Raw genomic sequence first — 16,834 nt, 5'->3', positions numbered from 1 at the left:
TTTTTGAAAAGTTTCACTTCCAAGCACCATTTCAATTCTGTGGCAAAGCATCACCTACAGTTACATGTTTGTTTTTCCCCCTTCCCCTTCTTAATGAATTTTTAGTTCAGAAAGTAGCTGGGTTGGACTTTCAGTTTCAAGGGCTACCAACGTAAACGACATCCAGTGGCAAAACTGTTTTTTTTCATGCTGCCCTGCTAATGTATTTCAGCCCTGAACTTCCAGCTGTGAGGATGGAGTAGAGGCCCTGATCCTGCAGCTGCCCCCAGGGGTGAGCCCTGTGCCCCTGTAGATGTCCATTGACTGCAGCTTAAGAGTCTGCTCATGTGAAGCAGCTTGCACTATCGAAGCCTACATTTTCATGTCTGTGCAGTCCTTGAAGGCTGCAGAGATGGAAAGTTTCAGTTAGTGCCAGTTTTCAGAAGGGTCACCAACCAACTGTGACACAGTAACTGCTCTTGGACACTGTGGCTGCAAACTTGAACCAAAAACAACGAGGAGTCCTTGTGGCACCTTAGAGACTAACAAATTTATTTGAGCATAAGCTTTCGTAGGCTAAAACCCACTTCATCAGATGCATGGAGTGGAAAATACAGTAGCAGGTGTATATATACACAGTACATGAAAAGATGGGAGTTGCCTTACCAAGTGGGTGTCAGTGCTAACAAGACAATTCAATTAACAGTAGAATACCAAGGGAGGAAAAATCACTTTTGTAGTGGTAATGAGGGTGGCCCATTTCAAACAGTTGACAAGAAGGTGTGAGTAACAGTAGGGGGAAATTAGTATGTGGAAATTAGTTTTTGTAATGACCCATGCACTTCCAGTCTTTATTCAGGCCTAATTTGATGGTGTCTGGTTTGCAAATTAATTCCAGTTCTGCAGTTTCTCATTGGAATCTGTTTTTGAAGTTTTTTGTTGTTGAAGAATTGCCACTTTTAAGTCTGTTGTTGAGTGTCCAGGGAGATTGAAGTGTTCTTCTACTGGTTTTTGAATGTTGTTATTCCTGCTGTCAGATTTGTATCCATTTATTCTTTTATGATCATGATCCGTTGGGAACGGTGATCATAAGTAACCCTTCCCCCTATCCAGATGAACTGATGTCTCAGTAGGGGACACAAGGAAGAAGGGAAAGAAAAGATGGGAAAATGTTGACTTAATTTAAAATGAAGAGTGAGAATGCTACAAGGCACTTTAAAGTTGCTATTCAGTCTGTTAGGGATACAGGGACTATATAAAGGGACCCACAGGGATAAATTAGAAAGGAGTTTGGCTCAAGAAATCCAGGGGACAAAGGATGTAATGAAAATTAACCAGTTTTTCTTTTGATGGTGCTAGACTTCCATTACTGAGGGCTTCTGATAATCCCCCATACAATTTTCAAAGCACTTTCTTTTTAAATTTAGGAAGAATTTCTTAATACTAATGTTTTACATTTTTGTAAATCGCATGTTGTTGTTTAATTTGCCAAAACAGTAAGGGGTTTACAGACACCTGATAGATTTTGTCTGGATTTTAATCCAGTTAAGAATGTTTTTGCGGAAGGATTTAGCTTATGATCATACTGTTAGTTGTGAGACCAAAGTATGTGTATAACCACATGCTGGGGGGATAGATCTGAGTCTATTAGATCAGAAACATGAATCTCAAAACTCCCTCAGTATTGAAGCCATTTTTGTGCTGGTTCATGCTATGCTGGAGTGTGGATAGTAACCACATATCATGCATGTTGAGTTTTATTTCTTGATTTAATTGAGAGGGGGGTGGGACTAAAAGAAACATACATAAGAAATTTTAAATGCCAACAAACAATTTATAGAATATTTAGCACTCTTTTGTGAATTAAAAATATTTTAAAATAAAGTAACTACTTTATGGCATGTCTCCAGACTCCTGCGTTTCACTTCCTGTTCCTTGCAGGGTGCATTAAGATAACGGGAACTCAGCAGTTTCATATTATAAGTAGAAAATCCTCTAGGGAAGAAGGGTTTTTACCTTATTGTAACATAGTATTAGTTGGAACTGATTACACTAGCTTAATCTTCAAACTGATGTATTCACTTTAACTTAATACTGTTGCAGAGGGTGGAGGTGTTAAATAACATGAAGACTAAACATTTTTGCAAGGCAAGTGTTGATAAACTCTTCCTCTCTTCCCATAAATAGAAAAATATAGGTGTTAGTAAAGGAAGTATTGTTATCAACTAAGTGCTGTGCATGGCATGGCTGTAATTGGAGGCTTTGCACAAAACTGTTTGTATTTCTGTTGCACAAACAACTGGTCCTTTCTTTGCAGGTTTTCATACTTTGCACACGGGGCTTGGAGTTAGATGTCTGCCTTTGCATACCCTGCTGCATTACATTGATAACGGGGTGCTGCAGCTGACTGAGACATGCGCTATAAAACTTTTGAAAGGTATAGTGGATTTAACCATAGACACTTAGATTACATTCCTTTATAACAAGTCTGCTTTGGAAATGGATACCCTTGGTATATTTTGAAGGGACACCCATGGCTCTTTGCACAACTGGCTGCTGCTTTTTTAAAATGTTGGGTTTTTTTACTCTTACGGTACAGAGAGGAAACATACAAGGGCCGAGAGTTCAATTCTTCACTTAGAATTGAAAGTTATTGTTGAAAGCTGTTCCTGTGGAGCTGCTTTGAAGTGCATGTGGTCGCACAGCTGTTCCAGAGGACAGAATTGGGCATGAGCCTACATAACACTATCCCTGATGCCATAGACCAGGAAATATCCATTGTGAGACTTTCAGCAGATCACACATGGATCCCAGTCTCATTTTTAAACTAGGAAATTTGTAGACACATTAACATTAATGATTTTCATAGGATTTATCTATAGCTTAAAAAAAGGCCCCTTCCCTCAAAATAACTGGGTGAGCTTGCCTCAGCAAATTTCCTCAGATGTATACAACAGACAAAATGCTTTTGGTGCTCGCATTGGTGGAATGTCCAGAAAATTCTGCCCAAGGCAATAAAGTCTTTTTAAAAACAAAAAACCCAGGAGTTTAAGACCATCATGCTTTAAAGAACTTTTAAAATATGCTGTTACACCTCCAGAGTGGTTATTTTCATTAGGCTTTCTTGTAAGTAGGCTAAGAAACTCACCCCGTTCTTTCTATGTTTTGTGAACATTTTAAAAGAAGAAATAGTGTACAAAGCAGCATATGAAAAATCATGTTTTGCATAATCACTTCTCAAATACGCCAGTCACTATGTTCTTGAATTATTTTCCAAATTTGCAGCCACATTATCCGACTTTGTGTTTCTTGGCATAGGACCAACTTTATGCAGTCATCATAAAGCTAACATCTTCATGAAACCAGTTTGTGGCTTCATAAACAATATAATGACCACAACTATGTTCATTGTCCTTTTAGCTTAAAGGGAGCAGTTAGCATAACTCAGTTTATCTGAATCAGTTATTGGAATACAGCAATAGGTAGAACCTCAGAGTTACAAACACTTTGGAAAAATGGAGGCTGTTCGTAACCCTGAAATGTATGTAACTCTGAACAAAACGTTGTGATTGTCCTTTCAAAAGTTTACAACTGAACATTGACTTAATACAGCTTTGAAACTTAACTGTGCAGAAGAAAAATGCTGCTTTCCCTTTATTTTTTTTTAATAGTTTACATTTAACGCCGTACTGTACTGTGTTTGCGTTCTTTTTTTCCTCTGCTACTGCCACCTGATTGTGTATTTCCGGTTCCAAATGAGGGGTGTGGTTGACTGGTCAGTTCGTAACGCCGCTGTTTGTAACTTTGAGGTTCTCTGTACCACACTATAACATAACTAAAGTAGTTATGCTACTGTAATCAAACCTGTAACACAATACTTCCCCAGTGGGTAAAAGAAAATAGGTACAGATTGATACAGTACACCATATCTTGTAATTTCCAGGGTTATGAAACTATTATTATGCTTTTGGAAGGTGCTGCTTCAAATTCTAATTGTTCCCAATAGGTCTGAATATTTGCACTCAAAACTGTTATCTCAAAGGGTGTAATATAAGTTAATGTGTATTTTGCTATTGAGTTCATTTAAGAAGCCATAGCCCTGAAGTCATGGTCAGTTATTTATTTCCCTCTCTAATTTGTAGATCTGGACAACACGGAGAAGAATGAAAAGCTAAAATTTAGTATCTTTACAAGACTTCCTGAGGTAACTGCATGGGGTGCTTCTTAGGTTTTGGATCCAGTTGCTATGAAATTGATCTGAGCTCAAGACTTAAGTCCCATGTAAATCATCATAAGATGGCTTAACTGGCTGGGACTTAAATAGTGCATGTTGGTCCACTGAACAGGGATGAAGTTCACCTTGTGTATCTTCAGGGCCCTAGCTACATATACCTTTTCTTTAAGTTTGACAGTGACTGGGAGGAGGGTGATTATTACATTGAGGAAAGAGGGCTTTTTAAACTCTCTGAATATTTAGTATTGGTGATCCATGTTAACGCTGGGACTAATAAGCATTTCCCTTTAATTCCTGGAGTTTCCTACTCCTGTCCAACTTTACTACCTGTTGCAAATATATATTGTCTAGGGCAGTACAAGCTATTCCTATGTCATTTTGTAATGCATACTCTGGTTGGTAATTATATATGCAAAACCTATTTCAATCTTAGTCCGTAGGTCTGGTTTTACCCAATTATTAACTGATGAGGTTTCTTACTACACTGGATTCTTGTTGGTACTGGAAGCAAAAGGAACTCTGGAGCCTGGTTTCTTAGCTATCACATTTTTTATTTTTATTTTTTAGTAAAATCAAGCTGTGACTCTTGTTTACCCTTGTGAGTAGGAAGGCAGAGAAAGGGGGACATGTTCCCAAAGTAATTTCCCAGAACTACTGTAGTAACAAATTATTCTCTCTTAGAGCCTGTTACCTCTGCCCCTTAAAGAACTAGAGGAGTTCCTGTTGAAAAATGTGAGATGCAGTTTTCACCCCTTCCAGCTTAGTAAGAGACCAGAAAGGGAAGTTGAACCTAAGCCTCCCCCAAGATTAAGCAGGGTTTTATTGCTAGGAGATCAGCTAACTCCAAATCATATTTAAGCTAATGCATTGATCTCTTTCTGGAAGCTTTGCATTTCTGTTTACTGATTTGCATGTAGCACTCTTGATTACCTAACCCACCCCATTGTTTACTGCCCAAATCCAGTAGGCTATGTCTATATCCTGAATTGTAGATCACTGCCATACTGTCTTCCAAGGAAACCAGCACATTGTGAGTGCTACCAGAATACAAATAAATCCTATAAATGTAGAGCGTCTGATGGATGTGATTAATATTGCTACACTGAGTGCTGATTATGTACAATAATTCATGCAGAAGCATCTGAAAAGCATGTACACACCATGCCACCTTATGGTCTTTGAGGTAAAATCCAATCTTCTTTTGGGGGAGATTCCTGCAGTGTAGCAGCCTTGCCTCTGGTGAGAAGAACTTGATAAGGCACCTCCAAAGCCAATCACTGATGCATCAGTAATGATGACAGGAAAAAGAAGGGCTAACTCCTCACCTTCCCCCTTCCACTCCAGTTGTCTTGCCTCTGTAGTACTTTTAGAACGCATTAACCCAGTGGGCAGAGGATTGAGCATGGATCCCTGTGTGGCAGTGGTGTGCTGTTTTACTGGCCCTGCCCAACGTGACCATAGTTGCTAATTGTTAGTTTATCATAGAAATGTTGGGCTGGAAGGAACCTCAAGAGGTCATCAAGTCTCTCCTCCCCAAGCTGAGGCAGGATGAAGTCTCACCTGTTCTTAAAAACCTCCAGTGACAAGGCGGTTGTGGAATCCCTAGATAAACTATTCCAGCGCTTAACTATTCTTATAGTTAGACTTCCCAAACATCTTATCTGAATCTCCCATGCTGCAAACTAAGGTAGTTGTTACTTGTCTGACCTTCGGTGGACATGGAGAACAATTGATCACCATCCTCTTTATAACAACCTTTGAGGTCCTCCTAATAACAGTGGGATGCACAGACCAGATCTTCACACTTCACATAAAACATAATAGAACAATGCTTAGAATTGCAACAGAAGCTCTACATAAACTTCAGAGACTTTGAGAAGGTTTTTGATAGCATTCACAGGACCAGCCTATGGCGCATTCTGTGGGCATATGGAATCCCTCTATATATAATCAACATAATCAAAAGCTTTTATTTCAACTTTACATCAGAGTGATCTCAGTTTTGAAATCAAAAGAGGAGTACATCAGGATTGCATGTTTGCAATCCTCTTCAACATTGCCATTGACTGGGTAATGCAGCGTACAACAAAAGATATGCCAAGAGGCATTAAAGGGACACCCTTCTCATCCCTTGCAGATCTGGACTTTGCAGATGATCTCGCTCTCCTATCACATACCCAACACCATATACAAGAAAAAACAACTCAACTCAATGCGTTCATCCAGCAAATTGGACTGAAAATCAATCACAATAAGACAGATGATATGACCTTTAATATTGCCTCACCGTCACCAGTACGAATAGAGGATTATGTTCTCACCAATGTAGAAACATTCACATACTTGGGCAGCACCATCAGCCGGGACAACTGAACAAGCCAGGATATCGGGAACAAAATCAATAAAGCCAGGAACACCTTTATGAGCTTAAATACAGTTAAAATACAACACCAAAACCAAACTCAAGATTTATCAGAGCTGCCTACTTTCAACATTACTTTATAGTGCAGAATGCTGGGGAATGAGAAAGTATAACATGTCCAAACTGTCTTCATTCCATACAATCTGCCTCAGAAAAATCCTCCATGTCTTTTGGCCCAGAACAATCCCAAACCAAGATCTATTGACATGGATTGGACATGTGCTTTGGATAGAAACTGATTCCATCACCAGAGTACAAGAACAAATCATGCCAAACCAATGTTAGCTATCACCTTCTTATCCTCCAGGTTTGAACAAATTGATTATTTTATAGTTTGTTCTAGTATCTTTCTGGGTATCAAAATTAGCTGACTGGTCCGATTCTGTGGGACTTCCTTTTCCCCCTTTTTGGAAATAGTACTATGCATAACCTTCTCCAGCTTCTGGGACCTCACTTGTCCTTGAGTTCTCAAAGATAATCATTAATGATTCAGATTGCTTTGGGCTAGTTCCTTACATCCTCTTGGGTGAACTTCATCGGTCCTGCTGACTTGAATATGTGGACTGTTGTGTGTTTCCAATCACTGAAAGTACCAATAGAATTTTTCTGTAAAAAGAGTTTCTTTACTTGGTTGTATTTTAAAAAAAAAGTGTCAAAGCTTTCTTTGTCTTCTGTATTTTGTTCTAGGAATGGTTTAGTCAGTTGAGGCACGGCTCACAGTGTGGAATCTATAATGAGCTGTTAGCCATTGGGTGCTGTTGGGAGGGAGGATGGATTGATTCTAAGTGTACTCTCACTCTGGTGCTTAGTCATTAAGTAGTGAGACCTATTGTGACAGAAACTGTCACGTAAGGGCAATAGGCTCAGCATTGCATTGCATCTATTTTATGTTTGTTTTTTGCTTAATAGGCAATTGGTCACAAGGTCAGTCAGCTGTGGAATCATCCTGTCAACTCTAATTTTATTGCAAGGAACTCCGTTAAACTTTTGCTTGATAAACTTAGGAACAGACAGGTAAGAGTTTGGTGGTGGCAATTGCTTGTTTTTTAATCTTTTAGCTTTGATAGTCTTGAGCCCAATGTATACTCTACCATTTGGACTGTTAGCCACTCTTAACTCAGTGTTTAACTAGCTACTTTACCACTTTTGTGATGTAATATAAAGTGTTTTTCCTTTACAGCATAACAGACCAGTGGTGGACAGACTGTCTGTCCATGTAGAGTTTCTGCCACTTAACTACTTAGTTGATATGCTGGCAGAGATAGAAGATCAAGGTAACATTGTCTGTCTGTCTGTCTGTCTGTCTGTCCAGCATGTTTATAACAGTAGTGCCCAAGAACCAAAGAGAAGTGGGTTCTTTCTGTACCTTGTTCCTTTAATGAGCTGTCCTTGTGCCCCTGGATGTGCACATAGGGTTTTATCCTGTCCCTATGGAAGACTGCGGCCAAATGCCATTGATTTCCATAGGTGCAGGATTGGGCCTGTAGCTCCCATTTCCACTAATGGAAGCTGTGCGCATGCAGAGAAGTGGAGTTTGGGGTTTTTACGTAGAACAGTACTGCTTTTTCTTACAAAAAGCAGTGGTGTAAAGCTGGAATTCCCACCGTGGCTGTGAACATCCTCAGCCCCTCAAAGTGTTCCTGCCCTGATTTCTCTCAAAAGGGCACCAGTGGATATAGTGGAAAGCCAGGGTGGTGTGGCTGAAGTAAACCAAAGGAGTCAGGCTAGAATGACTTCTTCCTGTTTCAGGTATAACTGCAAGCTCAGTTATTGTTTAAAGGCTAAGAGCTTTAAATAAAAACGAAGTGACAAATCCGCTTGGGGCATGTGGGTTAGCAACGCATTATTAAAAACCACACATGCAGCTTTGGTTTTAGAAGGGATGTATACAGAATGCCTGCCAGTCTCTCAGTAGTAGTTATCTACCTATGGGTATATTAACCTTTCCATAAGAATTACATGTGTGTGTAATGGGCTTCTTACCTTTCTGGTATCACTACTCTGTTTTCCCTTATTCAGCCAATGGTGGGTAGTTTCTCCCTGACAAATGGGCAATTTGGGGTTTAGCTCTCTGGCCAAACCTCAATAAGAGTTCTCTCCCTTTGGGGGCAACCAAACATTTAAAAACAACATGGTCCTAAACGGCCATCCATGGGCTAAATAGTTTATTCACCTCCTCAGGCTGCAGTTTTCTGTTTATCTTCTTGTCAAGCTAAAATGCAAAAATTTGCCTTCTCCAGGCTCAATCAAGAGTCCTTCCTCCACAGGCATCAGCTCTGGTGTTCCAATTGATAGGGGACTTCCTCCCACTTTGTTGGAAGCTCCAACTTAGTACTTTTTAAAGAGTGGTACCAACACTGAGCCTCCAGCCTACACCAATTCTGTATTGTCCTAGAGTTTTTTCCTTCTTTTCGCTTTCGTTCAGGCCTTGAACCAATTACCTCTTTCCAGAGCATCTATCTGTTCATTGGCCCCTCCTTGGCTCACTGCTTCCATACCTTTCTTAGTGAAAACCCTTCTCCATATCTCACCACTTACTCCCTTGTTGGTGTGTCCCTTTCTGAGCCAGCTTTTTATATAGTTCTGGCATTTCTGTCACATGGTTCCCTTCTGGTGACATGATCTGTCTGGGAATCATAACCATCCTAAGTCCCTGGCCATAAAGGGCGTAGGACCAGATTTTTAAAGGTATTCAGGCATTGCTGCACTTAGGAGCCTAAATCCCATTGACTGTTTAATCTATTTTAAGGTTTTATACTGGTGCCCATCTGTATTGTCAACTTGAGTGCCTCTAACATAAAATCAATAGCAAAGTCTTCAGTGCACCTTGTAGAGTCTCTGGGTCTCCTCCCTGTGGGATATGTTCTGTTTATGTCCCAGTAAGAAGCAGGCTGGTGTCTCCAGATTGTAGCAAAGGGGGCTAACACCTTTCAAAGCTGGCAAGTAGCCAAGGTTAAATGTTAATCAAATCCACAAATTTTTCCCCCTAAATTACATTGCTTGCGATTTCATGTAACAGTATTACGAAACTGACAATACCAGGGCCACATTCTATAAGTCCTCCTTCAATTTATACTCAAGCAAAACTTCCATTGATTTCAGAGTTTTGCCTGTGTAAAATCTTCAGGATTTGACCTGCTTGTACTTAGATAAAAGTGGCTGACAGACTCAACCTTCTGACCTGATATTATATTGATACAGACTTTAAAGGTTCTATGAGTCTGTTTAAAAAAAAACAAAACAAAAAAACAAACAACCCATAGAAGTCAATAGTACGGCTCCCATTAGCTTCAGTGGACTCTGGATCAGACCTTATGGGCTAGATTCACAAAGGTACTTGGGCATCTAGAGAGGCAGATAGTCACTTAAGCCCAACATTTCGGCTCCACTGACATGTGCAAAATCACGTCTCAGCTGTCACCTAACCCTGTGGGTGATTAAATTCCCATCAGTACCAAAATTCTCTGCGTGGGCCTGCTCAAAGCCACCTAAGTTCTGATGCTGCCCAACAGCTAATGAGCTGCTTGAATCCCACTCAAACCAAAGCCCCAGCAGGATTCTCAAACAAGGTGTTTCCCTGCCTACCTCTCCAATGCGGCCCAATCCTGTAGGTGTGCTCAGAGTGCACCTCTAGGGTCAGGCCCACTCAAAAGACAGCAAGGGGCAAGCAGGTTGGGAATTTTTCAGGGGTGTGGGTGTTCCAGATTCAGATCCCTGCTCTGTTAGATTTGGAGCTGGGATTTGAACCCTGTTTTCTACATGCCAGGTAAATCTCAACCACCAGGTTATAAGGGATTCTGGGATGGGTCTTTCTCAATCTCTTATTTGGAGCTGTTTCATTTTTGTATAAATAAATATTACCGGAGCAGGGACTTTAACCTTACTCTCCCACATCCTAGGCAAGTGCCCTAATCACCAGGCTGTAGAGTTACTCTTTTTTGCTCTCTGCCAAATGAATATTTAAATATTTATACCAAATGGACTACCTCTCACAGGAGAGATTGAGAGAGGTCCACCCCAGAATGCCCAAGAGCCTAGTGATTGGGCCACTTACCTGGGCCCTAAGTCCCCACCCCTTTTTCTCTGCATTTCTCTCCCCGCTTGCTTTAGGTGGCTCCCCACTCAAAGTGCTGGATTCTGAGAATCTTTCTTTGGCATTGAACTCTTTCTTTCCATGTACTGTATGAGGAGCTGGGGCACCTAACTTGGGGCTGAGAATTCCAAATAGTGAGGCATTATAATGTTTAAGAACCTTGGTGAATCTAGCCCCGGGTCCTTACAAGAAATATTTTTCTCCTTATGAAAAAAACTAGGGGCGAAAACTTTTAAAAACTGAGCATTTGAATTTCAGAGATGCTGAGCGTCCAAGTTAAATCAATGAAAGCTGGGGGGAGGGCTTCACATCTATGAAAATACATTTTAATCCTAACTTTGGGTACCCCAGATTGAAAATGTTGGTCATGGTGTCCTGGGGATTGAAAGTATTGGTGCAGAAGAACATTCATTTTGTAAATGCTGATGTTCTCAATGTGCTTTTCCAGGTCTGAATCCATTTGAGGAAGAAGACAATGTGAATGCAAAATTTGTAGAGGAAACAGCACTGAAACACACCATGATGCTTTTAGGCCTGTAGTACTGCTAAAATATATTGGGTTAATTCAAAAAACATGTCAGTCTTGCTACATATATCAACATTTCAACAAGCATATTTGCAACTAAAATTCCAGGGTTTAATACTTCTCAAAAATTGTTAATATTTAGAAAACAAATGTCCTATGAAACGATCCCAGTTTTCAGTTGCAACCATTAACTAGTAAAAAGCTGCCCAAAATAATATATGCTCCACTCTACTCATGCATGTATTGAGCAGGGACTAGACTGAAATTGCAGACTTGCTAGTAAATACAAGGAAGATGAAGGATTGGAGCTGGGGGAAAAATATATCTGATATAGACCTGGCTCTCCAGCTAAATATGTTTTTATTATTCAGTTTTACACTGTGGAATGGCTTAACAGGAGTAGGTGTAGAAAGTTTCAGAATATGGTGGGAAAAGTTTCTTTAGAATTTTATTTTTATTCTAATACCAGACTTACAGGCAAGACATTCTTAAAAAAGAACAGTCCAATTACATTGTGAAATAATGAGAAATTGGCAGTTGTTATTGCACTGATGTATAAAGGATTTCTTTGAGATTGCATAGTATAGGCTAGAGGCAACAAATGCGGAGTAACTCTTTGTATATAATGTATTAATAAAGGTGTATAAATTCCTCATATAGGCAGTACATCTCTTAACAGTACTGCCCCCATGCCTTTGGAGTTGGGTTTTAATATATTTGCTCTCTCTGTAATGTGTATAAGAATTTTTCCTGATGTTTATAATGTACTGTACAATACAGCAGAATAAGAAAGCTTCTTTGGAAGCTTATCTTTACAGTGACTTTGATGAATTGTATTTAATTCTGCCCCTATGACTTTTAATGTTTTTAGATCAAGTGTTAGATTTTTAAAAAATTGCTACAGATTTTTTCCTTCAGTTCCCAGCTATATTTATACAGAACTGACCTAACCCATTTATTTTTTTAGCTGTGAGCTTTAACAGCAATAAAAAAAGGGGAGTGCTTTGTTACCAAACAGGGAAAATTTGTGAACTTCAAACATGCTGAAATAGCATGGAACAGATGTACTTCCATTTAGGTAAGAAAATGTGCCAAAGTTTCAGAAGTAGTAAACTAGAATGAATTTGATGTTACTTTTTTTCTTTTTAATTCCGGTATGTTCCTCAAGCTCTCTGTATAACTACCTCTGTTATCTTTTCTCAGCATAGTTTCAAATAGGGGAGTATGTTCCCAAACTTGTGTACCTATTTCGTAGTGTTGAATGAGAGAGATTCAGCTCCCAGAAAGAGGGCCCTTTTTTCACTTTACTTCTTAGTATGTAAGATCATTCACTCTTTCTTCTCCTCTTGCTCCTTCTCAATAATGGGACTTGTTCCCTCTACTATGGTTGCCATCAGTGATAAAGGAGGATTAGCTTTCTCACTGGTCTGTAGTGAGAGAAAGGGCATTTTTTGATTTAAACAGACATGCTTCGCAATTATCTTCAGTCCAAACTGCTCCCCATATTGATTTATTTGTATAATGAATAAGGACATAGTTCAATTATGTTCATATTAAAAAGAAAAGCTACAAAATGTTCTCTTGTTAAATGCTTATAAAGTACAAACAGGTACAATAAACAAGTTAAAAACCAATTTTGACTGTTGTTCACTCCTCTTAACATTTCAAAATACTGCTATGTATTGCATACTGAACCCCTATTAGCAAGAATAAAGTGCTGCAGGGACTATTTAGCTATACTGTCTACTTCAAAAATATTTTGTTTACAGTGTGAATATTTTGGCAAACTGCTAGCAAACATTTAAAAACATTTACAATATTAAGAGCTGTTGGCTTTGCGTAGTCAATTGCTGCTACTGGACTTATGGTTTAGGTAGAACAGGATCACTTGTTCAGATTTCAATTGGCTTAACAATAGGTTTTCTTATGTGTCTCATATTTGAACCAGGTTCAGTTGGTTTGAAAGGAGCCAAAGCACCATAGGGACGTGGCAAAGGGAGAACATTTTCATCATCTGGGATGTATGCATTGGGGCGCTGCTCCGCTGTTGTATAGACACTATTTGGCGATGCATACTCTTCCTCTTCTGCAGTACGCTGTGAAGAAACACATTTTTAATCGGATACAACACTGACAGTCTGTTTTGCAATTCATGGTGAAGACAGTACTTAGAACTCCATTTACCACTTCTCAGCTATAGGGCAAAGCACTTTACAAAGAACACTACTGTACTAATATCCCCATTTTTACAAATGAGGAAACTGAGGTACAAAATACTGAAGTGACTGTCATAACATAGGGGAAACTGTTAATTCCAAAGCAGTTTTGTTGGGGAAGCCTTCCTTGGCCTCAAGGCAGTACTTTCTTTAAATGAGTGCACTGGGCACTCCTCGATGCTCAGGCAGCTTTTGCCAGAGAGAGGTGGAAAGACCATGGCCTGCCTTCATCCAGCCCTTGCGGAGGCTAGTGCTGTCAGGAGTGCTGTTAATGCACCCTACTGAAATTATACTTTTCCCCTGCCTCGTGAGCCTGAGGTTGAGGGAACCTCATACAAATTGGACATCTTTTTATAATATTGCCCCTACTTAGTGTGAACTCTCCCCCTACAGATCATTGGTTGTCCCAATTGGTTTTAAGGAGGCAAGCTGCCCATTAAGGAACTTGCAGCGTTTTCCCATGTGCTCTTCCTGCTCACTGCCATCTAGCAATCTAATCTCCCTTTGTCGCTGCCAGTCTAGCATCTACAAGCGCCTAAGAGAAAAGGTGGGGTTAGTTTCTTCCTTTGCACTCGCATCCTGAAACTGAACCCTCAGTATATTATCTGAAAAGATCAGTGCTCCTCTATCTTGCCACTATCCAAACAATTAAAATGTTTAAACTGATATGTAAAGCTTCCTTTTAGCACTAGACACCAGCTGACCAATTGGTGAATTTTCATTATATACAGTATGCAGGACTTCTGTTGTGACTTTCCACAAAGCAGCTTGGCAATAAGCTCTTCCACAAGGTCAAGCTCTTCCTAGGTCAGTCTTGCCCTATTCTTCAAGAAAACTCCCCGCCACCAAACTGTGGGGGATGGGAGATGGCCAATAAGAAGCCACACAGCAAAGCCCTTAAAAAAAAGTAAATAAACTGGAACAATGTGAATGAATCTCAAATTGTACCATATGACAAAAACCTACCTTCTCTCTAGCTTCAGCTGCAGCTTTATGCATCTCCTCATTGCGCAATACCTTCATCCACTCAATCTCTGTTTCTTTAGGAGGAGGGAGACCTTTTTCTATCCTTGATGAGACAGTCAGCAAAAATTGTTCTTTATCCCTCATTTCCTGTTGCAGTTTAATGGTAATTGCTTGCTTCATGGATAACTCTGCAATGAGCGCCATCATCTTTTTGGTTTTATCTTTTATTTTCTGCTGTAGTTCATTCATCTGGAATCAATAACATTATACTTTAACCAGTTCTTCTCTTTACTTAAGAACCAATCTTGCTTTCAGGATCTGTATTTTCAGAGAATTAATGGAAAACTTTTTCATCAAACTGGCAGATAATAGGAAAGACAGAAAATCTATATGACTTTCTGGATGATATAGTGCTTTTATTTGTACAATACATATTAATCATTTTTAAAAGCCAGTAAAGTAAGATAAATATAATATATATGAGCTAATGCACATATTGTTTGTCTATTTCTTTTTCTGTTGAATTGGAAAGGAAAACTATCTCCCTTAACCCTATTAGTTATCACTTTCAATGTTAGTACTGCTAAGCCATACTGTTATTTTTGGCCTAGTCTTTAAAAAAAATTAGTGTTCACATTTGTGTGTGCACAAATAACTTGCCACTTATTTGTGAATTTACATACACTGTTCAGTTACACATGCATTTAAAAGCCTAATTTATTTGTTGTTTGCACATTTGAAAATACAATGTACAGAAGTGTGGGGCAGAAAAATTATTGGAAAAATTTTCACATAAGGTACCCATGAAATCCCCACCCAGCTGATGAGCCAAGAAAATAATGTATAATTTTTGTGAAACTGTCATTGTCCCAAGGGACCATAAAATAGAGGCTGGGGGTTCGGTACTGGATGGAGGAAAAATTCACCTTAACTGTCTATTTTTTAAAGCATGGTTGTACATTTAAAAATAAATGTCACATTCCTAGTCACCCAGTCTGCTTCTTGTGTACATTCAGAGCCATACCAGCTCACTTTCAGTAAAAACAGTGAGTACAATGTTTTCACTCCTGTTGGCACGGCAGAACCAACCCAGCTATTAAAAAGGCAGGCCAGGGATGAAATCCTGGCCCCACTGAAGTCAATAGCAAAACTCTTTAACTTCATAGTGCAGAATTTCATCCTGCAAGCTGTTCCATATTGTGCACAGTGAACAGCATGGTACACCAAATTGTATTCACTTATGCCTGCATGAGCCCAGTAAAGGCAACTGGAGGTATAATATCAAGACAATGGGGTTGTACAAAGGTAACCTTTCTGCAAGTCAGCTAGGCTCTTACTGGTGATGATGCACAAGAACGAACCCCAGCTTGACTCCCAGCATATATGATAGTTAGAAACAGCATCTTTAAGTGTTTAAGTGACCATTATTATGGAGAATTATTGAAAGAGGAAAAGAATCAATGCCATTTTTATCCACAATATCCTTTTCTACAGTCACTCCTAATAGTAGAACCACACTTTAAACAAACATAGGTTAGCAGCAGCCATGTTAAATTTCCCTGTAGAAAACAACTTAAACATGTTTGTTGCTGTAATGGTCTGTTCTTATTTATCTGGATCTGTTCAAACTCCAACCCTAATACCTGGAAAGAAAACAAGGCTGAGCCAGATTTTCTTCATTCACTTCAGTTTTCTTCTGTCTTTGGTTGTCTCTTTTCACCTCACTTGTTATCAGTGTCTCTGTTCTGACATTGCTTTTTCTTTAACAAACCTCTTAAGTTGGGTTTTTCTTTTCTGAGAGCCTCCTTTATCTTTTCAAAATATTAGCTCTATGAGGCAGGCAGAAATAAATGTGATAGACATAAGGAAAAATGATTGTTTTGATAATTTTCTTTAACGCAAGGATGTGTGGTTATCTCAGCCTAAGTGTGTAAGAAAAACCTGCCTGCTGGCTCAATGTATCTCCTTTCAGATTGCAGGAGCATGGAGCCTGTCTGTGTTTTTCCTATTATTGAGCAGGTCCACATAGTTGTTGGAAACTATTGGTTGGAGGATTCATTCAAAAAGGAGACTACCTTCACCATTTTGCTTAGCTATTAAGAACCCGACCTCAGAAATAAGAAATATGGATACATACTGGATGCCTGGAAACAAAGAGTTTGATCTGATACTTACCCGTTTTGCTAATATCAGCGTGTCTTTCTTCCCATTCTCTGTCTTGGTACAAAGTCTATCTGTTAGCCGTGAAACTTGCTCATAAATAAAGTCCTTCTCCAACAATTTCTCCTCCTTTTGTACCAGCTGTATTTCTAACTGTAATGAGAACAAACCCATACACAACCGTGAATGAGTAGGAGTAAGATCTGCTCACAATCACTTTGCAATAGATACATTTTTA

The 16,834-nt window shown here is 39.3% G+C and overlaps 2 protein-coding genes across 3 annotated transcripts in view; one reads left to right on the top strand and one right to left on the bottom strand.

Annotated features, from left to right (window-relative positions):
* The window catches only part of GSAP (gamma-secretase activating protein), a 63,830-nt gene extending 49,569 nt beyond the window's left edge, over positions 1–14,261 (top strand). Inside the window, exons 20-24 of one of the 2 annotated variants that reach the window (XM_077835992.1) lie at positions 2,297–2,416; positions 4,122–4,183; positions 7,545–7,649; positions 7,816–7,909; positions 11,177–14,261. In XM_077835992.1, coding sequence (XP_077692118.1) covers positions 2,297–2,416; positions 4,122–4,183; positions 7,545–7,649; positions 7,816–7,909; positions 11,177–11,268 — 473 coding nt within the window. In that variant the 3' untranslated portion in view covers positions 11,269–14,261. The remainder of the gene's footprint in view (positions 1–2,296; positions 2,417–4,121; positions 4,184–7,544; positions 7,650–7,815; positions 7,910–11,176) is intronic. The other variant, XM_077835983.1, reaches the window with a different exon arrangement.
* CCDC146 (coiled-coil domain containing 146) overlaps positions 13,147–16,834 on the bottom strand; it is a 107,151-nt gene continuing 103,463 nt past the window's right edge. Inside the window, exons 16-18 of the mRNA XM_077835971.1 lie at positions 16,612–16,749; positions 14,437–14,685; positions 13,147–13,350 (exon numbers count right to left, since the gene is read on the bottom strand). Of these exons, the coding sequence (XP_077692097.1) occupies positions 13,147–13,350; positions 14,437–14,685; positions 16,612–16,749 (591 nt within the window). The remainder of the gene's footprint in view (positions 13,351–14,436; positions 14,686–16,611; positions 16,750–16,834) is intronic.

Source organism: Eretmochelys imbricata, chromosome 1, assembly GCF_965152235.1.
Source record: "Eretmochelys imbricata isolate rEreImb1 chromosome 1, rEreImb1.hap1, whole genome shotgun sequence".
Taxonomy (NCBI): domain Eukaryota; kingdom Metazoa; phylum Chordata; order Testudines; family Cheloniidae; genus Eretmochelys; species Eretmochelys imbricata.
The sequence above is the reverse complement of the archived record's forward strand: the minus strand, read 5'-3'. Positions and strand labels throughout refer to the sequence as shown.